Source organism: Glarea lozoyensis, assembly GCF_000409485.1.
Source record: "Glarea lozoyensis ATCC 20868 chromosome Unknown GLAREA17, whole genome shotgun sequence".
NCBI lineage: Eukaryota > Fungi > Ascomycota > Leotiomycetes > Helotiales > Helotiaceae > Glarea > Glarea lozoyensis.
This window is the reverse complement of record NW_007360991.1, coordinates 688371-714531: the sequence shown is the minus strand read 5'-3', so window position 1 is coordinate 714531 and position 26161 is coordinate 688371. Positions and strand designations below refer to the sequence as shown.

Sequence of the window (26161 nt, the reverse complement as noted above, 5' to 3'; positions counted from 1 at the left end):
CGCGGGAACATGATAAAAAGCCAGGCATACCAGGTCTCTGGATGCAAGACTTTGTCCCCACAGTAGGCAAAATAGCAATAGTTGGAGCCTGAAGGACCCATCTAGCGCTTCAAGTGCCAAGTATACGCGAGGCAGTTATGTCCAAGGCGATGGTCTTGAGGTGGCTTGAATACGCTCGGCAGGATCCAATGGACGGTAGAAGAAGCATTTTGAATCTAGTTATGGTAGAGTCAATCAAATTTGACATCCTCAGTATTTATACTCCCAATAACAAGACTTCCTCTACATACAGCTTAAAAAGTTCTGACTACAAAATGCAAGGTGCTTCTCATCAACATCGTCCCAAGTCTCCAGATCTCCGAATCTCTGGGCCCCCTCCCTCCACATCTACATACTCATCCCCGGCAACGTCTTAAGCCCTGTCAAAATCAGTCATCAATCCCCTCACATCAATCACGTAATACTCACAGCCTTCAACAGGTTCCCTCACCGTATCAGGAACCGCACACTTATTCGCCGTCCCAAAATCCTGCGTCTTAAGCGCACTACACGACGCCCCAAAACAACCTGCCTCCATAGCCTTTTGCAGCACGCCTTCTTTCCACCCGAAGATGTAGTCGCCGTGCTGACCGTAGCCGGTACTGTGAGTGCTGAATTAGTATACCACTGACATGACCTATGTATTTGTGGCAGCAAATGATCTAGCCTGGAGGAGAGGAAAGAGAAAGGAGAGGGGGGAGAGAACGCACTTATCACCCATACTAAACACAAACGGCTGACTCCCATCGGTCGGCCACAGACTCTTATCATTAAAAGCCCGCGTATCCCAAATGATCTCAAACATCAACTGAGGGAGTTTCACCGGGTGCGTCGACGGACAAGGGCCGTTAGACTCGAATGTTCCGCTTGAAGGATAAGAAACGTGCGATGTGTGGTCTGGAGAGTCGAGTTGGACGCCGTCCCAACACCTACGACATCAACATTATTAATACTAGGTCTGGAAAAAAGAGGTTTAGGGAAAGGGGAAGGAAATGGGAAAGTAAGGGGGGAATACGTCGGAAATCTAATCGTCGTCCTAATCCCCCCTGGACACGCTTTCGTTGGTAACGCCACACTATCAACTTTGCTATCCGAACACGGCGCGCCCGTATCCCCGCCAAAATTCGCAGCGTTGTAGCACCGGAAGCAAATCGCGTTCCATTTTGTGACGCCCCCCGTGGTGCGTTGTGCTGCGTTGCCGGCGAGCATGCGGAAGCCCTAATTCCCAATGAGCTCACATCGAAATTTAAGATGTTGGGCAAATGGGGAGGGGAAATGGGGGGGATATGAGGGAAAGGGGACAAACGGGTTTAAAAGCCGTGACCTTCGAGCCGTCATATGGAGAGGTGTAGTAAATTGTCATTCCACCGACTGAGCCATCGAGGTAGCGGTTTGGGATTTGGGGCACGCGTTTGTATGTCCCGTTTGGGGCACGGAAGTAGAGGTTTGCGGTCCAGTAGTTTGAGAGGTCTCTGTTGGGGGGTTAGTGGTGGGAAGGGGACTGGAAAAGGGTAGCGAAAGGGAGATGGGAAGATAGGGGGAAGGGGAGGGGAGGAAAGGGAAGAGAGAGATAGGGAGGGGGTTAAGTACTCGCTGAAGGAACAGGTTGTGCAGTTTGCGAGGGCTGAGACGTCGGATTGGGGGATTTGGGGGGAGAATGCGTTCTGGGTGTGTTAGATGGATGGGGGATTGGGGGAGGGGGAGGTGGTACGCCGCCTGTGATCTGGTGGAGGGTCAGTAAACGTTTAAAGAAGCGGTTGGGGTTGGGGAATACTTGCTTGATGAACGTGAGGGGAGGGATTGACTCCTGGATTAACAAGTCTGAAGGCAAGTCAATAACTGTGGTTTTCTCCTCAAGTGTCGTTACGTACGGATCTAACCGCTCCACCACTATCTGGGAGCATCCAAAACGTAAGACGGTTTGTGCTGCATGAGTGCTTTGCGCAAGAAGGGCGATGGTGATTGGAGAGAGTAGATGCATTTTGGCGACTAAGTGGTACTACGAGAAAGGCCTACAACACCGTCAAAGAATCTGATCAAGAATTGTGTTTGGATATAATATATACTTTCGTAGATACGCGTCAAGGAGAAGCTAGGGCTGAGGCAGAAGCACAACTGCCGAGATTGTAACTGATGAGTTTATTGCGATATGATGTACATGATAACAGTGTCAATCCCATGCAACAGGGCGTAAAAGCTTGATTTCTTATTTCCATGTAAATAGATTGCTTGCAGGAGAGTTAATATGCAGTGGCTTCATGGAAGTTGAAGGTCGGTGGTATGAATTAAAAACATTATATTTTACAGTCACGATTGCGGGATATTATACTTCCTGGCTCCTCCACATTACTAACGAGTTTCAAAAGTCCTTCAATAGCTTTGACGAGATTGTAACAAGCTCTTGAGTACTTTCCAGATTTGAAGCACAAGTCAGCCGTTGAAATCCAAGTTGCCAGTCCCGGACGTGGATAATGAACCGCCCCACACATCGTGTAACAACGAACAGATATGAGCGATCTACATAGTATCAACATATTGCTATACAAATGTGCCTAAATCGTAACTCTACGTATTACTCTCCCGACGACTGACAATTCCCCATGGATGCACACTTCCTCACCGGCTGAATGCGACAAAAGCACGATGAACGCACCGGAACATCAGCGATCGCAAGAGCCAACCTCAACTGCGGTTCCACGATACGAGCCTCAGCATCCCTCCCCAATCGCACCAGACACTCGTGATAACCATGCAGCGACCACACATTATTAGGATGCCGAAGTGGTCGCGGTAAAGTGCTGTCGAAGCCCAGATCTGCAGCGTATACAGCTGCTGCGGCGTCGAGATGGCCTTGCTCAAGAAGAAGCGCACCATACGCGTGTCTGGTGGGCTGCATCCAACCCCAGGGCTCGTCGAAGGGGAGGGAGTCTTCGAGGTTGATGGCTTGCTTTAAGGCTGCGAATGCATCGTCGTACTTTGCTTGTCGGTATGAAATTTCCCCTTTTAGCATGGCGGCAGCGACTGCTAATATGTCAATGCATTTGTTGTTGAATAGAGTGCGGCTTTCTGGGACCCTCTCGACAGCCGCTCCAAAGAGATTTCGTTGTTTCGCGGCTTCATTGATGTTTCCAGTTGCTGCAAACGCAACACCTTTGCCATAGTGCATCAAGGCCGTGGTTGTACAATAGAGAGCTTGATCCGAAGGCAGCTTTAGATCGATAAGGTCTTGCCACAATCCAAACCGAATGAGGATATGAACCCGCATGCCTAAAAAGCCTTCAAGCCAATCCGCCATTGGTGGCGATTTGACACGAAGTAGTTCTTCCGGGACAGATACTTCCGCCTCACTGATTGTTTCAAGAGCGATCTTTGACTGCCCTGAGAACATTGCTGCGTAGATACGGAAGTGATAGTTGTGTAACCGGTAAAGAGTGTAGAAATTCAACGGTCCGGCTTTGGCAAGATATCTTTTGTCAGCGAGGATTGCCCGGGAATTCGAGGCTATGGCTCGTCTGTAATCGCCGCATAGTATGTCAAGATGAGTAGGCATATGATTCAAGTGGCCGGAATCCGGTACAAGCCCTCGGAGTCTGTCTGCTACGGTAAGAGCGACTTCAGGGGTGGGTGACATCTCCATGAGATGTATGTAGAGATGTATCAATCCAGGATGATTCACTCCATCTTCCGTGCTGAGTCCCTTTTCAATAGCTGCTTTCGCGTCTAAAGTTCGAGAGCCTTCAGCAGGTTCCCCAGTCTTAAGATCCCATAATTGCCACGGGGTCAAGTTCATCAGCGCATCCACGTAAAGAGTCGCCACATCTAGATCATCCCCGAATCTATAATACACCTTTTCCATAGCGTTTGCGTATTTCTGATTCCATGTCGAGAAGTTTTCAAGTGGTGCTTGTGACGGGTATCGGTACTGAAGCGCATTTATCAATGCTCCCTCAACTTCTGTAGCGGTATGATGAAGAGCTGTTGCAGATACCAAGGCTTTGTGACATCGATCAACGGTCCTCTTCATCTCTTCTTTATCAAAGGTCCCCCAAGGCTTGTTGTAATTTGGCCCTAGAACCAAGGCCAGTCCCCAATAAGCCATGGCACAATCCGCATCGCTAGCAATCGCTTTTTCGAAGCAATCAGCAGCTTCTTCGTGGTTGAATCCATACGTCCATATCAGACCTCGGTCAAACCAGATTTGAGCCTCTTTTCTGGTCGTGCTCACGCGTTTATGATATGATCCAAGGTCATAGTAATCCATGTTGTGGTCAGGAGATGTGAATCGCGCGGTAAAAGGGTGGGGATGAATAATGGACTGATTTTCAAGAAGCATAGAATTCGATGGTACGAGATCCAGGTCTTTGGAGTATTGGGATGTCAATTACATAAAAACCATCCGAGAGTGAGAGTTTAAAATAAGGCTGACTGTATTCAGTAGAGCAATTGTGAACATGTTGTCAAGGTTTGACTAAAATATGTTGGTTTGACATCACGTGACGTAACAATCAATACGTTGATGTATTAAACAGTTATGGAATACGCTGAAAGATGTAATACTTAGCTTTACCTAGTCTAGGAGCTGTATGGTGAAGCTTTTTTTAAAAAAAAATTATAATTAATAGTTTGTCTTCTGTTAGAGTTCTTGGTTAAGCAAATTCGTTCCTGTTTTAAACCATAGTGGGGTTTGATTTTGAAGAGTAGGCAATTTCGTTTTCAGATTGAGTGTGAGTTATGATCAGAGTAAACAAGGCCACCATTTTCCGTTGTCATTACTCAATTAACACTCGTAAACCCTCCTTCTTCCGGCCCTCGTTTTCTCTTCCTCATCCGCTTATTCTGCCAATAAGGTCCGTCAAACCCTCCATTCAAATCATTCAGCGCTCGTAAGTCCCTCGTCATCTTCCTTGAGCTTCTAGCCGAAGGTTGTGCTAAGATGGGCTCCTCAAATCTATATTCATCGTCATCCAGCACATTCTGAGCAACGAACCCATCACTGAAGTCGACGTTTACATCCTGTACTTCAATGTTATCGATATGGTGAGATTGGTTAGATTGGCTAGCCATCATCTGAGACATCGCAAAAGGCGTAGTCGGAGTCTTCACAACTAGAATCTCATCATAGGAAGCACGAGAGTTCTTGATTTTCCTGATATCATATTCGATTTCCACCGGTGAGTGCAGTTTCGTAGGTTCAATAGTCGGGGACGGAGATCTGCTTGGAAAAATATCTAAATTCGTCGGAGGCGTGATCTCAATTGTTAGAGTAGGGACAATTGTACTAGTAGAGCTGAAGCGAGATGTGACACCTGGCTCTTCCTTGGGCGTGAGGGCAAAGCCGGGTGGTGGTGATAACAACTTTTTTGGTGTGGCAATTGGTGGATTATGCGCGGTGATTGGTTGTTGATGTTGATTTGTAAACGTTCTGTCTTGTCGCGGAGTTTCTGGTGATGGGCATGGGCTTCGATATCTTTGTGCTATTTCTGCGGTGGGAGAAAGTGAGCTCAGGCGCCGCTGCTTTGTAATATACGTGAGGGCTGCAAGGACAGGAAATGTGGTGGTTGAATTTTGACTTCCTGTACTGTCATAGCAATTTTCCCTTTGACTTGGGTCGGCATCGTGTCCAGCATAATGTTTCATTTCCTCTTTTTTGTGAACTTCCGTCTGTTTTACATCCAAGTCCGTGGAGACATTGAACGATGACATTCTACCCATATCAACACTATGTCGAGTTGTCATAGCATAATAGCTCGCCGTCGGATCGATAATTGGTAGCTGAGGATGCTCAATCGGGTACGGCTTTCCCAGGAATCCATTCTTTGGGTTAGGAGTTCCGGTTTTCTCCTCCAGATTCATTCTCATTGCACTAGTTACAGGTCATCAGTACACTTAAATGAGAAACAAATCTATCTGGGAGTAGTCACTTACAACCACGCAAAGTCATACGCATTGGCATATGCATCTCCAGCTTTCCCGGGTTCAACAAGAATATCAACACGAAATATCGCGTTGTACCTTCTAGCTCCCCAAATTGGATGATTGAAGAAGTTGACTAATGCGCTTAGGGTCAAAACAGCATCGTCTCGTGGAGTGATTTGACCACCATGCTGAAATTCTGGAATTGCAACTGTAAACATACGTGAGCGATTTTCCACTGAAACTCTGTGTGCTCTTTTCAGCGCAAGCATAACACTGCAGTATTTTCTGTTGTTTCTTATTCCGATTTGCGAATAGTTGTATGCCTCGGGGTCATCGCTTTCCACATTCGAATCAGATGAGTATAACGGTTGGCAACTGTGTACGAGCCAGTCACAATTGGACATTTCAAAACTGTCCGTATGCTTTACTGTACCAAAGTAAGACTTTAGCGGCGAGTTCACATCATTCGTGTCTGCCAATTCAGTCGGTGGGGTTTGAAGCCCTTGGGGATATCGGTCGTCAAGAGTCGCTCTCAACATAGGGCCTGCGGCTTCACGTATTCGTTGAGTAACATCATTCCAGTTTGAAGAGAGGCCCTGATCGGCTGGACAGACCACCAAATCTGCCTGGTGTGAAAGAGCATCCGCTCGAAGTACACAAATCTTTCCGGCAAGACCAGTATGAAGTGTGTTGCCAACTGCATTCCCCCTGTTCTGTGGCTTCGGAGATGATCGCGACGAAGGCCCTGGGGGTGGAGGAGGAGTGGGCGACGCAGACAAGGAGCGTAGGGCATCAAAGGCAGCTCCTCTTGGATGTCCCAGATGCTCGCTTCCATTTGCTGTTCCAGTCCTACTGGGCGGTCTAACCAAGTGTGAAGATGCCATAATTCAATTGTGACATAGAAAAAATGCTGAGAGCGAGCAAGTTCCAGAGTAGGGAAAAATTGAAAGCAATTCCATTTTAGAGGTTCTTTGTCCCATTGAACTACTCGAAGCACAAAGAGAGAAAATCGTGGTATACCAAAATGCCGTATTCGGCAATAGCATATAGAAAGGGCATGGCAGACAAATAGAAATCATGAAGCAGCTTTGAGATAAATGGTAGAAGAAAGAAAAAAAGATGACATTGTCATCAATTGCGACAACATACGTGTCGTCGAGTGGAACGTCTTCTGTTGAAGCTTTACCTAGTGAACATTGAAGTGAGCAAGAAAACTGATGTCCTCAATGTATAAGAGCAAGAAAGCCGATGTACTCGATGTGTGAAACCATACTTTATCTCATGTGGATAATTCCACAGGAAACCATTCAACATTGTTCTGGATGATGTGGGTTTGCGGTTTTCCAAGTCGTCGTTGGCGGATGGCCCAAGCTCAACTGATAACACGTGACCATCTACAATCTTTCTTGATGTTTGACGTCGCATGGTATCGCAAGAAGTTTAATTGAACCCAACCAACGCACCTCAATCGTAATTGTTCTACCGCCATCATGTCTATGTTCCGGGCGAAGAAACTGGATCTAGGATGCTTTGTTAACATCAAGGTCATCCGCGATCATACCAAGAGGAAGGTCTTCGCAGAGCACGAAACGGAAAGGTATGTTGATAGCTCAGGATTTCGTCCCTGGATAATATAACCCTCTGGGCGTGTTTTTCTATAATTTGGAAGTAGAGTAATTGTTTGCTGACCCTTGTTTCAAATCATAGACAGGCTTTACGATACATAATCCGCAACATGAGCCTCCCTCAGCGAACCCGCGTCCAGGCGCAAGTCCAATTGTCGCAAATGCACTGCTACACCAGACCTACACAAATTCGAAACCGATGCATCGAGGGTGGAAAGGGAAGAGGTGTGCTACGGGATTTCAAGATGACAAGAGTACGTTAGACGGCGATATGGTGTTTCAGAGAAAGAAATCAGCGACGGACTGGTGGCAATACTTGGATTTAACTGACATCCATTGTCTTTAGTACAACTTTCGAGTGAATGCTCTAGCGGGACTTATACCAGGTGTTAAGAAAGCCAGTTGGTAATCAGGTCTTATACATCAGATATGGTGGATGTGGGTGGCTCTAGGAGGGCATCAGGCCCAATCGCTCAGGGCTGGATGTTACGATACAAGCGCAGTACATTATGGGAGCCTGAGGTGGCCTTGTACAATACGAATGCCGCAGTGCCCAAAGATCATGTATATTTACGGTTGGAGTTATGAGGGCGCAGATCTATCGCGAAACAATTTATATACGAATATCTTGGCATGATAGGAAACATCACCGCTTTCAGCCAGTAGTGAATCCAAGACCACGCCATTAGCTGAACTCTCCACACTCTTTCAGGCGGTCAAGCATCGGTGACTCGATTCGGAAAGAATGAAAAACCCTCACGTGCTTGGCCATATCTACAAATTAGAACTTTTCTATCGCGACGTGCAACAAAATCTTTTTCCACACAAACACGGACGAAAGCCCTAAGGTAGCTAGGTGGTAGTTGGTGATTACAGTAACTCGACAACGGCTATATCTACAATCCTGAAATCACTTGTTAAAATATAAGAGTATTCTTTACTCATACTAGTATTTTCTTCATATTTTTTGCGACTTTTGGGCTAACTGAGTATAATTTGCGACATTTCTGAATTTATGTTATCTTGTTTACCGCGCGATGACCAGCGGAGAGGACATCCGTTTGGTGGATCAACAGAGACTGATATTCTAGTGAGGCATTGGCTCATGTTCCGAGAAGACGCTGTCTGTTATTAAAGGTCGCTCGTGGTGGATAAAATTACTTTGGTAGGGAAGTGGCAGTCGAAACGTGATACCTAGGTATTTCTTCCTTTAATAAGTTGGCAAAATATCGCATAATTAGTGGATTGGCTTGGCACAATATCACATATTGAGTCAGTTACCTGTATTTCCAGTAATTAGTAACCTGCTGAATTTAGTCTAAGGGTGACTTACTCATTTATTTTGTACTCTGCAAGGGTCGCTACGATGTCATTTTCATCGCCTTTCTTGTTCCAGGAACAGCTTCAACTTATAGGTTAGCCACAATACCCTTTCTTCCTTCAAGCAATCTTTATAATGATTTCATGCTAGAAGAAGTCGAAAGAGTTTTAGTGTATAAAACATGAGAGAGAATGCTCGATATGTTCTTCGACTATGTTTGACAATTTGAACATAAATTCTTGATCATAGTCTTCACTTTCTGTTTTCTACATCCTATATCCCACCTTCAAGTTTGTTGTCGACCTGAAATCGCGCTAGCAAACAAGGAAGGAGCTATCATCGTAGTGGACAGAATAGATAGCACAAGCTCCCGAGGTGCTTGCTAGGTAGTTCATAAACTCGGAGTATACTTTGGGGCAAGCAAGTAGCTGGAAACAGAACTTCAAGCGGAGTCAAAAACAATTACAATTCCCGAAACCCATTGACGAAATATCGTTATTTCGTCCACCGTTCTCAGGAATTGTCTTACTGCGAATGCCACTTGTCTTGTCCACCGCGAGCCACCTACCAGGAGCAAACAATTCACTGTCTCAACTTCACTTTCAAAGTTTGTTCACCAAGCTGCGCCCGACCTTCACTATTGAACACGTCTCAGATCACCTGCCTAACTCTTCTCATTCTCACGTTTCCCTCCTCCATCGCTGAATTGGACCGACTCAACAACGTCCTCTCCGATCTTCATCCTCACACTCATCTTTCATCAGCGAAAATCAATCGATATTCCCAATCATCATGTTTCGCCGCCTTCCAGCTGGTCTGCCAGCCGACCCTGTCTTTCCTGCCGATCTAAAGAAACTTGGGTCAGTGGAGTGTTCTACAAATTGACATCCAAGCTAACATGCAAAAGTTATTATGTGGCTCCAAACGACGAGATCCGCAGCACCAGCAATCCCAAGGCGTACTTCAAATACTTCCTCACCAGAAATGATCGTCACAATGCTATGCAACGAGAGGCAATGAATGGTACAGTCAAGAATATTCAGTCATCTATATCCATGCTCACGTTTTAGCAGGAGCGATCCGCAACATCATTAGTGAACGTCTGGAAGACCTAGGTCTCGAAAAGCTGCTCCTTCCTCTCGGTGCAAAGCCGAACGAACCCAGTCTGCCAATATTCATTTCCCGTGATCTACCCATTAAAAAGAGAGTGGTGATTCTTTTCTACGAACACGATCAAGATCTAGGAGTACTTGCCTACCGCATCATTGGTGGAAAAGGTGGTATCAATGAAGGATCCGCTGTCAATCTGGTCAAATACATCCAAGCACAACGTACATCCCCCGAAGATGCCTCGTCTCCCGGAATCATTCTCGCGAATATGGGACAACTCAGATGGTCTCATCTTGCCAAAAAGGCCATGACACAACCCATATGGCTAGCACTCCCCCAGAAAAGTGCAGTCGAGGCACCGTACCGATTTGACGACGAAGCGAATTCCATTCCTGAAAACCGTAATACTGGCGAGCATGTTGAGTATATTTTCTACACCGTGGTTCAGAAGTTGTGCCATCCTGCTGCAAAGCTAGATATCATTGGGGTGTCCGATGGCGCTGTTCAGGTATTCCAGTTCCTGGACGACTTCACCAATTTTACAACGTGGGCACCTCGAGTGTCGGCTTTTGCAGCCGTAGCTTGTTGGTGTCGGGCCAAGGACATAAGAAACGACGATTTTGCACATTGGCTCATGGATGTAAGTTGCGATCCCCTACACATTGATTTTACAACCTGAACATCTCTAATCTCAGCCTGAGCTAACCTCTCTCTAGCGTGGCAGAGCATATGCAACCTCCGACAAACTTTGCGGTCTCTTTCTCGCTGGTCCAAAAGGCAAGAAACACCTCCCTGGACACGGCTGTCCTGTATTCAGTCTCGGCGAACCACACTTTTCCGAGATGATGTTGCCGAAGGGATATAAAGTCATCATCGACTGGTTCCAAGAAGTCGCGGGGGATCCTGACTATGCGAATCCGGAGATGCGGAATGAGACGCGTGATATGAATGGTAATATTGTGGATAGCGATGATGAAGATGAGCCTGAGGATCGGAAAGGTTGGAAGGCGGAGGATTTTGAGGAGTGGGTTCCGTTGGATGAGCAGAAGGGGGTTGTGTTGGAGGAGATTAAGGGCGAGGATGAAGAGAGCAAGGTCACCTTGGACACCAAGGAGAATGTTCCTGATAACGCACGTACCAAGGGTCTTCCCATATTATCCAAGAAATCTGAGGAGAGCAAGGAGATGCCGGAAGGGAAGGGGGGAGAGCAAGAGGAGAAAGAGGTTCAGCCAGTCGTTAAGGAGATTGCTGGAAATGGAGCCGAGGATGGTGCTTAGAATGGTGGCTTGTGGTGGAAGGGGAAGGGAATTAAGGAATATATTTGAGGGGATGTTAGGGAGGCAGTTTCGAAGATAGTGTAACTCAGATTCAGCAATTACAGCGCGTGATTTAACATAAACCACCAATGCACTGCAAGACTGACGGAACACTCAACGACAGAAAATGACTTCCCAACCCCCTTCTATGAACATTTATATTTACCCTTCGCAATACAGGCAATATCGTATTTTCTCAAAAGGATTGAGGAAGTTTATATTTTGGGAATGATTGTGTGTGAGGGAGCTCGCGGAGGACGAAATAAGTGTCAGTCTTCTACCCTTGGACTGAATAATAAGTCGACTTCGAATGAAGTCAAAAAAAGTCTCATTTACTGAAAATGATTGACGGAATAGTGATAATGTTCCAAGTTAATGCACCAAATACACGATATTTCGTCAACTTAATCAAGGAAATATTACGTGTACGAATGCCACTGATTCGGTCCTCCGCGAAGGGGGAGTTTTCGTCAGGCTTGCAACATACTAGTAAATGACAGGCCATGGTATTATTATGTTGAAACTCCCTAACTCCATATACAGTTATACAACCCGTCCATGTTGGCTACACAGTCAAAAACGACAACGGACTCCTCCTCTTCGGCGGACTGGGTCCCTTATCCAGAATATCCCCCGCCCTTCTGCGTTTCTCCCTAACAACAATCTCCTCACTCTCCCACCTCCCCAATCCATCCTCTTTTACCTCCTCCTTCCCAAACCACCCCGTAGATTTCTTTTTCACACCACCTTTCTTCGCCTCCCGTTCCTCATTCGCTAGTAACTCGACCATGGCGTTCCAATTCTCAATCGCGACACCCAAGCATTGTTTACAATTCTTAATCCCCTCTCCATCCAATCGTGATCGTGTCAGCTGTTCTTCAGCGATGTCGACCGCTTCTCGTGTCCATGCTAGGCCGTCTTCTTTGCTGCGTATACTAGGGGTGGAAGAATAGAGGATCTCGCCGATGTTCGTCATGAGTCCGGCTTCGGTGCAGAGGGTTGAGGGGGTGCGGAGGGGTTGGGATGTCCCGTCGGGGGGAGGCGGTGGGTGTGGTGGGGTTGTGAAGAGGGTGTTGATGGTTCGGGTCAGGGCTTTAGATATTGTTCGCGCTTCGCGTGGTTGGGGTGGTGGTGGTGGAGGGGGTTCGGGGAGGGAACGGTAGGCGCGCAGGACGGAGAGGAAAATTGGGAGGGCGAGAGTGATGTTGGAGTTTTGAGCGTGGTGGACTGCGAGGGCTCGACTGACGTTGAGGATATTTTCGGAGGGGGCTTTGGTGTTGGTTAGGATTCCGGTTTTGGTATCAATGACTGATTTTGCTTCGGGGCTTGAGGTTGCGTGGTCCATTGCCCATTTGTACATTTCTAGTGCTGTTTCGGGGGCTTGTTTATAATCGAGATATCCTGCGTATCCTAGCGCCGCGTCGACGTACTGCCTCTCGGTGAAGCCTTTGGTGGTAAGGATCTTCATGTAATAATGCTGAGGAGGTTCGAAACAAGGCTCGGAATTCTCTTCGAGTGGTGTTTGAATACCGCTCCCAGGAGGCATCGGTCTCGGTTTTGGATTCGAAGGTCCTATCACGTATTTCTTGGGAACGATAACTCCAGACACTTTATCCTTCATACATTCCTCGAGGTACTCGGAAGACTTCGCAGCCAAAAATAGCGCATCATAATAGCCTCTCCTCCACGGCTCCGATTTGTTCGTAATATCATATCCTGTCTCTCCTACTCCATCAACCCAAATCCCACCATCACCCTGCTTCTCCAGCCCCGCCCCGTCCACGTTTGGGTTTTCAAGTCTCTCGATTGCTATACGCATAAATTGACCAATCTGGGGCCAGTCAATAAATGGTTTCTCCCCCTCATCTTCATCATATGCCAGCTTTGCCGTTTTCCATTGAGTCCTGGTAGACCACGTCCATTCAGGTGGCGGATGGTAGTTCCTTTCCGTCCATTCGGTGTGTACGCCCAGTGCTATGACAACAGCTAATGCAGCAAATGCGTAGGCATAGGCTGTGATCTTTAACCCTTTTTTGACTTCGTCCTTCAGCCATACTTTCGTTTCTGTGGTCAAGTAACGGGCGGCGATGCGACGGGTTGGTGGGGAGAGGAATTGTAAACTTGGTCGGGTGTGAGGCAGGGTGTTACGGGTGAACAGTCGGGTGCTGTTTGGAGGGCGAAAGGGCCGTAGGAATAATACCCTACGGATTGGGAGTCGTGGACGCATTGCGAATGGATTGGCGATGAATTTTATATGGTGTTGTTGAAATAAGAGTATGGATGTCTTTGTAGATCTTGTTGCTGCCTGAGGCTTCAAAATAGATTGTGGGGATACTCCAGACTTCACTTCATCGCTTGTAGCTATCTTCACTTCAAAACAATATCAATAGGAGATCCTGAAATATTCAATCTCCTGCAAGATATTAGGCTTCGTGCTATGTAGTACATCGATTGGATTTCATCTCTTCATAATTCTAAGTTCTAATTATCCTGACCTCCGTTCAAAAGCAAACAACCTACCTTCAAGTTACCTCAACCGTCATTCATTGCCTTTCTGTCGCCCATAGTCTCCTCGTGGGTGCTCATGGTTTATACGCGCAATATTGTTGGCTTGAATGATGATGACCCCTCCAAGCAAGTTCCTCAATGAGGATGTGTGATCCATCCTTGTCTCGGTCTGTCACTTCTTGCCCTTCTTCCCACTCTTATCTGCCCGGCTCTGTTTCTTCATAGCAGCTATCTTAGCGCGCTCTTGTTCTTCTTCAATCTCTACCAGAAAATCCTTCAAAATGTCCTGTTTCTTGATCTCCCACATTCCAATTTCACGTTCGCGTTTGCCTTCAATTTCGTCCAGCGACTTTGTCAGTTCCTCGTTCTCCAGTATGGCAACAGCTGATGCGAAAATGGTCTTCCCCCAACCCTTTGATAATTTTCTTGCCTACCAAGATCAATCGTCAGCCATTTGCTCTAGTTTATTCGGAACAAGTATCCACTAGCTTACCTCTCGTTTAATCACTTTCTCGTCTTCCTGCAGTTCGACAAAGGCCCTTTCGATTCTACGTGTGCGAATATGCGAAGGACTCGGAACCAAGACTTCGAATCTGCCAGAGGGATCTCGCAGCTGCAATATCTCTCTACCTCGGCGGACCGTTTCGACGGCGTATCGTAGTAGTGCGGCGTGCTGGATGCTCTTCGGTAGCTTGTTCTTCATTTTAGAGGCGATGGAGTTGTAGATGTCCCTCTGGATATTTCGGGGAAACCAAGGCACGGCGGCAGCCTTTTGATCTGTTTGCAGTAAGCAAGAACCACGTTGATCAATGCGTGGATTACACACCTTCTCTGTACGACTGGTATCGAAGAATTGCTTGATGGCTACCGATCGCCAATGCTAGCGTAACCCATGGTGTATATGGACTGGCAAACGTGTCGCAGAAACTCTGATAAATTTCTTCCAAATTCGATTTCGACATTTTGTTGAGGTGGAGTTGTGGATGTCTACTGTCCGGTACTCAATTCTGGGGTACTCGATGTCTTCGGGAAGTGGTAACATTCACCTTTCGTGACAGACTAGGTTGGAAAGTCCCCGGAGTAGGATAATTCAGAAATAACAAATGGTATTTATGCTGTATTTCATTTTTGCGATGAGATAGCTCACAAAGAGGCTTAATCATGGTCCATGCACAGCATACAAACGCAGAAGTGACTAATTGACACACTAATATTGTCCAAACTTGCTCTAATCTTACATAGTTTTTGTTTGCAGTACTGCAGATGCCCATGTTTGCCCTACAATTGTGCTCTTTCTAACCAAGTTTCAACAGCTGCCATCAAAAGGTTAGTGGCTTTTCTTTGATCTTGCTTCTTTCTGTCAGCAGGCGGCATCTTTGAACAATTGCTCAGTATCCAAAATGATATCCCAACAAACCTGCGACTCTGGACACATGCAGCGCTTCTATCCACCTTTGGCGACTCTTCAGAGATAGTCACGAATGTTAATTCGTCGCAGGTTCGCACTTATGACTAGATGACGACAACCGTTCCGCGGAGTATGAGCATGAAACTTACATGGCTCATCGAAGCAAGTTCGAGGATCCGTACTTTGCGCAACAGACCCGAATTGATTCAAAGCGACAAATTGGGTACCGAAATCGGGATACGCCGTAATCAATTTCTGAACTTCATCAGCAGGCCAACCAATATCTCCAACTTGTTGACCGCGATTCAATGCATACACGATCCCGTGGACTGCATAGCCGCGCAGCTTGGAACCCTCAGGTGTCTTGTCAAATGCGGCTTCAACGAAGTCAAGCGAAGGCAGCTCCTCTGCTTTGTAATGATGCCGGATGATTTGGTCCATGATACTATTGAGAATTTCTGCAGGAAGCATCCACATCATAGCTAAGGCGTAGACTGCTACGGGGTCCCAGCGCATGGTGAAGTCGTTAGTCTCATCGGGTGGCCCAGTAAGGCTTGTGATTCCCTCGTGGTAGATTGTCATATCTAGCAATGCACTGACAGTGTTCGGGGTTTCTTCAGGAATGTTTACTTCTCCAGTGTACGTCTCAATCATTCCAATATTGAACATTTTGGTGAAGTAGGGGCTTTTGGCGCAAAGTGGTTTCTTGTGCACTGCGAATGTGCGTTTGTCTTCGCCTTTTCCGACGTGTAGCTTGATCATTTCAGAACGCAGATGACTAGATGGTGTTAATGAAAGAGCGTTAAAGGGTGGGAAAGTGACTTACTCGAGAAAGTTGTAACTAGTACCCTCATAATCTCTACTAGGAAGGCTCCCACACCTCGTCCCTGGCCTACCAGCGAACCCGTGTCTTGTTGAAATGGGACTGAGACTTGGTGAAGTCAGACCACCAGCGGTACCGCCACGATGATAGCTGGAAGGAGAATTGATGTTCAAGCCATTCATGCTACTAACCAATGCTGGATGATGGCTCGACGGCCCGTTAGTTGCGTATGCGGTTCTGGAGGAGGGGCCAACGCTTCCATATGGGTGATTGCTAGCCATTCTGGCTTGCATTATGGCTCTGCTGTTGCTGCTCGTTCCACCTGTCGTAGGTCTAGATGTAGAATTAGAAGAGGACCGGTTGCTTACATTTGATTGTCGACCACCCATTCTGGCGCGAATGTTCGACATTGCGCTCATCGTGTCGATTGCTCTACTAGAAGATGAGTTGGAGGAGGAGGAGCCAATATCTATATATGGCTGTTTACCACCCGTACTATTGATGGAAGTTGACATTGTGTGATGATGAGTGAACAATGGACACCAGAGATCAAGAGACAATAATAAGGGCTTATGCGTTGCTATTGAGCCATTTTAAACTGTAGGTTTTCGTTACCGACTATTGTTTCGAGTGTTTGGTATTGTGGATAGGTTTACTACTTGCGGATATGACTGTTGAATGTCTGGAACTGCTATCAAATTTCTTCAGGTCGGTTGAATCTTCGGGTACATTTTGGATCTAATGTCGGATGAGATAAGTCTCGCTTCGCTCCCGACTCTTAAGTCATTGTTTCCTTTGCTTACACGACATCACTCATCCCAAGTCTCAGATGGTATCCCACCTCCAACTCGTCGAGCGAAGTTCAAGCATCGAGCCGATCCGCTGTCGCAAGCCTTGCACTTTCATCAAAATCTCTTAGATCGGTTTTTTCTTTGGTTGTACCTCAGATGGAAAGTGTTCTAAACGTCGCTCGACTCTTGACAGAATGCCTTGTTTGTTTACATCACTCATCTCAGCACTCATATGACCTCTTGAATTCCTCACAATGGGCGAATTCCTCACGATCTGAGTTGCGTGCGTCAAAATAAATCAGAGTATCGCGTCACGATAAGAAACCAAGAAAACAATCAGTCACTCCGTTGCAAGAAGCCAAGTATCTTGGAATAGTCATTGCGAACAAAACATTGTTGTTGAAGGAGACCGCCGGAAAACTCGATCTCATCGACAGGTTTAAGAGCTGTGAAGAAATGGAAACTAGTTTTTGGACCTCAATAACAACAATCGGTCAAAATAGTATCAGCGTTCTGAGCTCATACCTAGGTACCCTTGGGAAAACAACGCATATCTGCAAACCACCAGATGTCTCGCCCAGTTAAGTCTTCCTCCATGACTGGCTTGATTGTATATAAATCACGACTGGTTTTTCCGGCACTAACAGTATAAAACTATCCAACTCTCTTCCTTTCTGAATCAGTCGCTGACACGAAGTAGTAAACAAATCGCCACTACATATACACGGACGTACAATCACGAACGAGACAAACTGCTACAATGCTTCGTCGATGAAAAAGACATTTGTCGGCCACTCGCAAGCAATCTCTCTGATCTCGAGATTATTCTCTAGAAAAAAATTCAGCATGCGCGGTCGAGGAAATGGTGCCTCTAGAAAGACGTTTCTCTATTTCAGAAGAATAACGCGTCTAACCGCTCGCGCGCAGGAATACGATTATTCTTCGAACTGGGTAGTTGCCCTCAAGCCTCTCGACGTTATTTATATGAAGACCGAAGGAGTGCTCTTATATTTTGAATTCAAGAGACCACCAGAAATTCTTATTTCTTTTCCTTTGGGGGGAAGAAACGCGTCTGCAGGCTAATCGCTTCTAAGGCTTTATCGACGTTACCTTTTTGGAGGACGAACGAGCGTCATGAATCCCCAAGCAAGAAGAGTGCATTGAATTTTGATTCATACCAGACATCCAAAGCTACAACAAACCAATTTTTAGCAACCTTCACCACTTCACGTCTTCACCCTCAACCAATTCAACAAACCCATCCACACAACTCATCAATTCTTCCACACTCCCCCGCATCGGATAATAAAAGCATCATCATGACAACAGCCGCGGCAGATATATATGAACTGCAGAAGGATAAATCGGCAGTGGGTTATATTTCTGCAGGAGGATATGTATAGGATTCGGTAGCGAACTTACACAGACGACGTTGTATAACGGTGGTGCTTAAGCGAGGCCTGGTGAGGGATTGAGGTCCAGTGACCGGAAACAGGTTGGAATTCCGAATAGCTTCAATAGCTGATTTGGCTTGAGAGATTCAGCTGTTGGCGCCATATTTGTTGGGCTTCGAAGCAGGAGGGTAACGACGAGACAACATATCATCGCTCTCGCTATCCAAGCCGAGTCACGGCTACTCTACATCAAAAAGCCTCATCTCCTACGCCCAAAACCCAACTTCTCTGACCTCACCTCAATCACCACCATCCACTCACCACATCCAACACCAAACAATAGAATCAACAACGAAACATCTCCCCAACACACCAAGCTTCACTGACGAAACCCCACGACCACCCAAGTGACCCAACCGGCTTTCCAGCAACCCCACGGCGCAGCGCCAGCCACCCGAGCAAACGTCCGCAACTCAAAGAAATCCTTCTCATGCAATTTCATACATATCCAATCCTTCCGCGATCGCTCTGGTTATGCAAACAATTTTGTTCCTTTCCGTCGTTTCCGGAATAGGCGAATAAATTTAATACCGACTAAAAAGTCAAAAGTCTTCGGCCGAAGAAGGGCAAATTTAAACCCGACGAAGTCTAGAAGACTTCACTAATCTACGCATATATTAACATCGTGACGTCTTGACAGCTGTCAAATCAACAGCCTTCAGTTTTCATCAAATCGATAGATGAAAAATATGGTGTTGTTCGGTCTTCGTACTATTTGCGGGCTGTTAGCTCAAGCTCTAAATCTCCAAGTGGAGTAGGCGCATCGATTAGACTTTGATGAATTTGAGACAACGGATGGACAGGGAAAAACGCTACAGCCCGCGAGCGCGGAACGCGATAGTTTTGGTTTCTGGAAGGTTTGTCTTTCTGCGCTGGTTTCGCTTTCTCATTTCAACCCTCTACTTCATGCGCGCAAAGTCATTCAGACACCAACATACGAGTACTTGTTTTGTTCTCTTCTCACATCTCACCTCTTCACCGCTCTCTCGCACATTTCTTTTCCTCGCAAAAATTACTTTACAATCGCAATGTCGTTGTGGGGACAAGCGAACGCCGATTCAGGGGGCAGACAACCCGAGATGCATGCCTGTCAATGTGAAACGGACGGCGCAAGGTACTGTACATGGGATGACCTCATGAGAACCCTGTGCCTGTTCCGGGCTAGAAAAAGAGGGGAAGATGTGTTGCTGACTGCGTGCGATTCTGGAAAGCGGTTTTTGGTTTATTTTCGTAACAACGAAGCTGTCAGCAGCGCGAGAGTTGAGTTTGGTGGATGATATAGGAGTGATTATTGGGAGTTGTGAGAAACAAGAGGGATGGATTGAGCTGAGAATACCTTGAGTCTTGGTGCTGAACTCGGGGTGCTGCGCTGCTGTTGGTTCCATTCAGCTGGGTTTCGTCGCTTTTTTCAGTTTGGAAAAATGCCTGGCGTGTACGGGAAAACTTTGAGCATTTCCGGGACGCGGAAGGAAAAGTCACTTCGGATTAACAACTTAAAATTGTTTTCCGTACTGAACAAGATCGGAGGCACTTCGATAACTTGAGAGGCACTTCGATAACTTGATGTTGTATACTATCGATATGTGCTGCGAAGTATATGGCTTCACGAGAGTACTCGAACCTCGAGTACGGAGGACCAGTGCTGTACTGTAACCTCAGGCTGGGCTGGCTGCTGCTCTGACCGCTTGTCAACGGTCAACTATTGTAACGCTAGGACAATATGGGACAGAAATCCGGAAACACCTACTGTTTTGAAGTATTTTGTGATAGGTCTGCTCAGGTTTGCAGTGAGCGAACAGAAAAAGTAAACATAGGCATTTCATATCGCTCTTGCTTTCTACAGAGATTGATGATGATGGGTTAATTCGTAATGTTGGTTTCGAGAATTTGGTGTTTGCTGTCTCCCCGGATCTATTCAGGGGAGCCACGGCCACCACCCGCCACATCACCAGCAAGTCACGCTTACGATAGCGTGTTTCTGCTAAAGCCCCTTCGCCGGGTTTCTCTAAAGACGTCCTCGTCTGTGACTGGTTGGCTCAACGTCGTCTCTTCGCCAGCGTCGCAACAGATCGGGTCCTCCCAGGCAGACCTGGTTGAATCCTGGCCGTCTGCCGGGCAATCATGCAGCCACAGGCCTCCCGGCGAGACGAACGAACACAGAGACGAGAGCGTGGAGGGGCATGTTCGGGACCGCTGTGGATGTGAGTTTGGCTGCTGCTCCCGGCTGTCCCTCGTTTTTTCATCACACCTCCCCTATCACGGGCCTCTAGCCAGACCGTGAGACCCTCGCAGGGCAGAAGATTCGGTTTATTGGAAATCTATTTTGCACCGTAAGCCAATCACAACCCGCTGAACTCAATTTGCTTGCCAAGTTTTGCGAGGTTGAAGGGGATGAAGCGTGAGATATGCTCCGTAGATTCTAGCCACCCTCGCACAAACTGTCTTTCCTCTCCCCAGAATGTTCTTCTCTTTTTCCTTTCCTCATTACAGTTTCGTTCGATCACGAGAAGGGTAGAGGATTGTGACAAGTGAAGGAGGAAAAGGAAAGGAAAAGCCGACGACATCTCGACCCTCCCCACGTTTGATAGAATCATCGTGTCCAGATCCACCGAACTTCCAATTTTACCCTGTGCGCACGCTTCAGCACTGCTTGATCACCGTCCGAGAGCTTGAGGCTCGATCTTCTTCCAGGTCCCAGTCGCCGCCCGTAGGCAAACAATCGACTTTTGATTTGGTCTAGGCTGCCGAATTCGCGACTTTCCTGTCGATCCCAATTTTTAACTTTGAATTGTCTTTCTTCACACATTCACATACATTCGGAGAATAACATCAGACGATTACGCTTCGATTAGAGTGAGCGATAAGGTGCTGGTTTTGGGGGAAGTTTAGACGGCTTCGGTGAATTGAGCAAAGGTAGTACGGGGGAAAGTACAGGACCATCGCCATCGCGACTTCTCTTTCAATTTGCTGCTCGATCTTTCGACAGCTGTTTTAAATTCACACGCAGTCTTTTCTGTCTCATCAATTGCGCCTGCCTCGTCGAAGGAGATTTGAGCCCGAAAATTCACATCAGTGTACACGATACTCGTCTTCAAAAACATTCCCACACCATATCTCTCGACCGATCCGACCCGACGGACAATAACCCGGCCATTTGGACGACGACGTGGTTGCACACGATATCGCGTGGCCATCGAGGAATTGGGCAACTTTTGGAGCTTTTTGGGTGGTGCAAAGTTCGTGGGGGAAAGAGTTAACTTGTGGTACTGCGCTTGTCGCATGAAAGATTCGCAGGGAGGACAGGCTTTCGAAACACCAAATGTTCGTGAACGATTTCACAACGTCCGATCTCCCCTTTCCCACAGCGTTCGTCCGTCAGAATCATCGTCGCCGCACTCGATAGCCAATATCAAGCGTCGATCTGATCAGTTATCTATTCGGTTCGCGGATAACCGGTAGCTTTAGTCCAGTCGAGTGGCTGGAGTGAGACACCGCCGGACGTTTCTTTTTGATGATTCTTTTCTTCCCTTGCAAACTCTCCAAAGTACTCCATGCTCAAACAGCTTCCCTTACTCATTGGGTTACTGGCTTCTTCTAGTCGTCGAAGGTTCAATCTGATTGGATCTTTCCGCCGACGTGTGAAGCGTGACATGCTGTGGAGAGAACGTCCACTATCACTTTCACCTTTCCCTTCTTCTCCACCTTATTGTTGTTGAACTCGTCATCGGAAAGGGTGCTAATGTAATTTGCAGCTGGTCTGAGTTGGAGGATCGCAAACAACATCGCCAGTCGTGTCGAGCATCTTCGATCATACCTATCGTTGTTGATATGCCATAAAGGTTTCATTCGACCATTACATTCACCATTATAGACTTCGATCTTTGTCTACTTTTCGGATCCTAGGGACCGACCACGCTCTTTACAAGAAGAATATTACACCGGAGTTCGATACTTCCACAGTTTATCAGTCCCACCAACTTAAGGATAACTCCAACTTCAATACTTCACATTCATTCAATATTTCAATTATTTCAAAGCCCGCGCAGTAAGATCATAAAGGACTCGACACCGAGAAATTGTCTCTGCAGGATCCATCGGTTGCAAGCATACTTCAATTACATACTGTCCGCGACGGCCTGATGCATATGCACATGCAAACGCGATAACGGTAAAAGGTTTCGGAAAGTCGGACAGGTCACGGGGATTGGCTTGGAATACCTTTCATCTTACGAGATTTGCTGTTTTCTTCAGACTATCATCGGGCCATGAGTCAACAGTACCAACAAAATAGGACACCTGGTGGTGGTGGTTCTGTAAAGAGAGCGAGAGAGAGGGTGCAGGCGGGATTGCCACAAGATATGTCACGGATACCGCAACCACAACAAACATATGACCCATCGAGAGTCGCGCCATCGAGTCGAACGAAAAGGCCTATGCCACAAGCACTTGCGACGACACGAGCTGCCCAGGGCCCAATTGGAGTGGCAATTTCTAGACCGACCCAGGTACCGCAATGGCCACTATCAGGTACCATCGAAGGATCAGATAATTCGAGTAACGAACAATACCAACCACCAGCCGGCCGGGGCCCAGCACCCCAACGACCGCCACGCCCAAGCCATGTGCCATCCATGTTGGACGCATCGCGATTACAGGAACACACCCCTAGTTTTCAGTACAAGCCACAACAAAATTTGTCAGAACAGAATCAAAACCAGTGGAGAGGCGTAGCTACAACGGACGACTTCGATTTGAGGTCGCCGGATTTAATGTCGCCCGCGACCCAATCATCACGGCATTCAACAGTATCGTCTGTTGGATCAATACCAGATTTCCCTGTACCAATTATTGGACCTCCAAGAAGAAGTGCTCATCTTGGACCGCCACCTAGTTCTAGAAGAGGAGCATCATCTTATTACTCTCAAGCGTCTTTTGTGTCTCCAATTCCTGAAGAAAGTCCTAGGTCACGGACTACACATCGATCGTATGCGTCCAGCGCTGCAATTCCATCCACCTGGGGATCTGAGTACGAATATGAGGACGAAACCCCAGATGAGACGTACGAAAGAGATGGGTATGAGCACGATATAATTGATGAGCGAGGCGAATCTAGAGGTTCCAACAACGATGATGGGGATGAGAGGGGGTTAATACGAAGCGCGAGTATCGGAAAGCGAGCAAAACCTTCTATGATCATGAACAAAAGCTCAGAAAGTAGTGAGCAGGTACGACCAGCGGTCACACCCATACAGTCTTCGAAAACAGAGCGCGTAGGAGCTTTCAATTTTCCGATGCAGAAATCAACAACTGATGCAAAAGCCAATGAAGGTCAGAGAGATACGATGTGGCCAGTTGGCGAAGGATCTTCTACATCCTCTGAACGTGATATCACCGTGCCCGTACGAGCAGTGAATAGCTCTGTATGGCCGACGATTGGAAATGTTTCCTCTCCGCTTGCTGGCGGGACCGGTCTCATTGATGCATCAACTTCTTCATCAGAAGCGACAGTACCTACTATCGCAAGCACACCACAGTTCTTCGAGGACGTTTCGCCAATGTCGAACTCGCCTGACCCGGAAGAAAAAGCAAGGGAAATTCTCGGGGCTTATAGAAGAGCCAGCATGTTGCAACCTAGCGGAGCACCTGTATCAAGAACCTCAAGTCCGAGCGCGTTTAGTAGATTATCGGCAATGAGAAGACCGCCAAAGCTGGATATTAATGCAGTCCGCGATGCAGAAGCCAGAGGTAGTCTTACCAGTTTGCCGGATTTGATATTAAGAGCAACCAGACTTGCTTCGATGATGGATCGCGGCAAAAGGCCAGGCAGTAGATTAAACGACCTCAACGATTTTCCAATGGACGAAAAGGCTTTTGAACGGGATTTCGGCTCACCTGATGAGAAACGTCGATCTGGTCTTTCTGGTATGCTGGCAGCATTTCCACCACCAGGAATTGCGACTCCACGCGACAACTCTCGTCCGCCTTCTGTATGGCCCGAAGTTGATATGGGTAACAACCAGGGAAACTCGAAAGCGCCAAAGAAACAGCGCCGCTGCTGTGGTCTTCCATGCTGGGGTTTTATGATCATCATTGTGATATTGCTTATCATCATCGCTGCTGCTATAGTCGTACCGCTCCAACTTTTGGTTTTTAATAAACCGAATGCGCCTGCTGCACCTCTTACCCCACAACAGCAATGTGAAGCCAACACTGCAACGGCTTGTCAGAATGGCGGTGCAACACTTCTTGACAAAGGCGCCTGTGCTTGTGTTTGCACCAACGGATTTACTGGAGCGACATGTAGCATCTCGGGCGCAACTGGGTGTGCGACGACTATCGTTGGTGGACTCAATGGAACTATCGGGGAATCCGTTCCTCGTCTTATTGCCGCTGCTCAATCCAACTTCTCCATACCTCTCAACCCCGGTATCTTATTAGCTCGCTTCAATACTGCTAATCTTTCGTGCACATCGGAGAATGCTTTGATTACATTCGAAGGACAGTCTCAACGTCGTGGCAATGCTGACGATGAGATCTCCCTTGTGACTTCCTCAGCTTCAGCGACGCCAACACAGACGGGGCAAAATAATCGTCGCCAAGTAGCACCAACGGAGTCACCATCAGCAGCAGTAACAAATGGGATCATATTTGATTCTCAAACCGCTCCGACACCAGTACCAAGCTCAACTACTACTGCTTCGACACCAGATGCAACTTCCAACTTCGTCGCTACTCAAGAGATACTCGATTTCGCACGAGTCGCAGTCTTATACGTAATGCAAGAGAAGCAGCTAGACAGCGCCGTGAACGCACAAACGTTCATCCAAGCATTCCTCGACACAACAGCTTTCACCAATCGAGCCGCCATGAACGTCAGTATCGGCAACGGGAACACAATCAACCTAATCGGATTGTCCCTTGATTTAGCAGACGGCAAGGGCCTCATAGGCTCCAACACTACCACGGCCACCACCACACCCCGCCGCTCCGTCCGTCGAAAAAATCGCGTCTTATGGGGTTCCGTCTTTCGATGATCCCACGCTTCAACACAAACAACACACTCATTGTACATATTCCATCATGTTTTGGGGCGATAAAAGCCTGCATTTGTTTAAGTATGGCGGCGGCGTTTTTTCTTTTAGCTCGCATAGGTCTACGGATCATGGGTTTTCATATTGGGGAGAGAGAGAAGAGTTTTGGCAAGGTTTTGGTCATGTAGGGGTGCTCTGTGAGCATTTTTTCTGTCTTTTGGGGGAAGGAATTTCTTATTTGTTTGAGGGGTTTGAGTATATATTAAGAGGGATGGGGGAGTGGAATGGGAAAGAGGGAAAGGGGAAGTGATGGGGGGGGGTTGTAGTATAATTGTGAGGGGAGTTGGGGTGTAATTGATGGGTCGATGGGAGGGGTTTGGGGGGATGTTGTATGTGTTGTGGAAATTTTTGGTGGACAGCCCCGAGAGAGGGGGTATGATATCATAATAGATGGTTTTATGAATGATTAAATATGTCTTTATCTCTACTCTCCTGTGAATTAGATGTGAGTGGATTTAAGTGTTAATTGTGAGGGGAGTGGAAATAGGGGGGGAAGGGGGAGGGGGGGAAAAGGAAGAGGGAGAGTGAGGTAGCTTGTGGGTAGGTGAGTTAGGGGGGTGGGCTCGCTTAGCTCGTTACGATGAAGGGTCTAAGATTGGGAGCGAGATGTTGCTTATGATGGGGTTTAAGATACACAGTCTACTCAATGTTAATTGCTCGGTGTTAAACTTGTGACTTCAGCTCCAGGGACTTGAAAGTCAGGTTCACGATGTCCATCGCGACGGGCTTGCTTATGGGGTTTGGTTAGGGAGGGATGAT

General features: G+C 47.1%; 10 protein-coding genes across 10 annotated transcripts; 3 read left to right on the top strand and 7 right to left on the bottom strand.

Moving 5' to 3' along the window:
- Positions 1-387: 387 nt before the first annotated feature.
- Positions 388-760, bottom strand: GLAREA_12065 (uncharacterized protein; the record flags this gene model as incomplete). The annotated part of the gene is made up of 3 exons (XM_008082847.1): positions 388-419; positions 469-641; positions 750-760. 3 exons carry the CDS (start codon positions 758-760, stop codon positions 388-390), a joined length of 216 nt encoding a protein of 71 aa, XP_008081038.1.
- Positions 761-1075: 315 nt separating this feature from the next.
- On the bottom strand, positions 1076-2020 carry GLAREA_12064 (uncharacterized protein; the record flags this gene model as incomplete). The annotated part of the gene is made up of 5 exons (XM_008082846.1): positions 1076-1114; positions 1346-1511; positions 1630-1703; positions 1751-1762; positions 1814-2020. The coding sequence occupies 5 exons, from the start codon at positions 2018-2020 to the stop codon at positions 1076-1078; spliced, it is 498 nt and encodes a 165-aa protein (XP_008081037.1).
- Positions 2021-2611: 591 nt separating this feature from the next.
- Positions 2612-4300, bottom strand: GLAREA_12063 (TPR-like protein; the record flags this gene model as incomplete). Its single annotated transcript, XM_008082845.1, has 1 exon — positions 2612-4300. One exon carries the CDS (start codon positions 4298-4300, stop codon positions 2612-2614), a length of 1689 nt encoding a protein of 562 aa, XP_008081036.1.
- A 512-nt stretch (positions 4301-4812) lies between these two features.
- GLAREA_12062 (uncharacterized protein) lies at positions 4813-6839 on the bottom strand (the record flags this gene model as incomplete). The annotated part of the gene is made up of 2 exons (XM_008082844.1): positions 4813-5902; positions 5965-6839. 2 exons carry the CDS (start codon positions 6837-6839, stop codon positions 4813-4815), a joined length of 1965 nt encoding a protein of 654 aa, XP_008081035.1.
- Positions 6840-7451: 612 nt separating this feature from the next.
- On the top strand, positions 7452-7989 carry GLAREA_12061 (Glucocorticoid receptor-like (DNA-binding); the record flags this gene model as incomplete). Its single annotated transcript, XM_008082843.1, has 3 exons — positions 7452-7552; positions 7663-7834; positions 7927-7989. The coding sequence occupies 3 exons, from the start codon at positions 7452-7454 to the stop codon at positions 7987-7989; spliced, it is 336 nt and encodes a 111-aa protein (XP_008081034.1).
- A 1704-nt stretch (positions 7990-9693) lies between these two features.
- On the top strand, positions 9694-11288 carry GLAREA_12060 (uncharacterized protein; the record flags this gene model as incomplete). The annotated part of the gene is made up of 4 exons (XM_008082842.1): positions 9694-9761; positions 9809-9924; positions 9975-10651; positions 10728-11288. 4 exons carry the CDS (start codon positions 9694-9696, stop codon positions 11286-11288), a joined length of 1422 nt encoding a protein of 473 aa, XP_008081033.1.
- Positions 11289-11892: 604 nt separating this feature from the next.
- GLAREA_12059 (uncharacterized protein) lies at positions 11893-13554 on the bottom strand (the record flags this gene model as incomplete). The annotated part of the gene is made up of 1 exon (XM_008082841.1): positions 11893-13554. One exon carries the CDS (start codon positions 13552-13554, stop codon positions 11893-11895), a length of 1662 nt encoding a protein of 553 aa, XP_008081032.1.
- Positions 13555-14007: 453 nt separating this feature from the next.
- GLAREA_12058 (uncharacterized protein) lies at positions 14008-14797 on the bottom strand (the record flags this gene model as incomplete). Its single annotated transcript, XM_008082840.1, has 3 exons — positions 14008-14265; positions 14329-14612; positions 14662-14797. The coding sequence occupies 3 exons, from the start codon at positions 14795-14797 to the stop codon at positions 14008-14010; spliced, it is 678 nt and encodes a 225-aa protein (XP_008081031.1).
- Positions 14798-15113: 316 nt separating this feature from the next.
- Positions 15114-16581, bottom strand: GLAREA_12057 (POZ; the record flags this gene model as incomplete). The annotated part of the gene is made up of 3 exons (XM_008082839.1): positions 15114-15148; positions 15393-16021; positions 16070-16581. The coding sequence occupies 3 exons, from the start codon at positions 16579-16581 to the stop codon at positions 15114-15116; spliced, it is 1176 nt and encodes a 391-aa protein (XP_008081030.1).
- A 5995-nt stretch (positions 16582-22576) lies between these two features.
- On the top strand, positions 22577-25345 carry GLAREA_12056 (uncharacterized protein; the record flags this gene model as incomplete). The annotated part of the gene is made up of 1 exon (XM_008082838.1): positions 22577-25345. One exon carries the CDS (start codon positions 22577-22579, stop codon positions 25343-25345), a length of 2769 nt encoding a protein of 922 aa, XP_008081029.1.
- Positions 25346-26161: the final 816 nt, after the last annotated feature.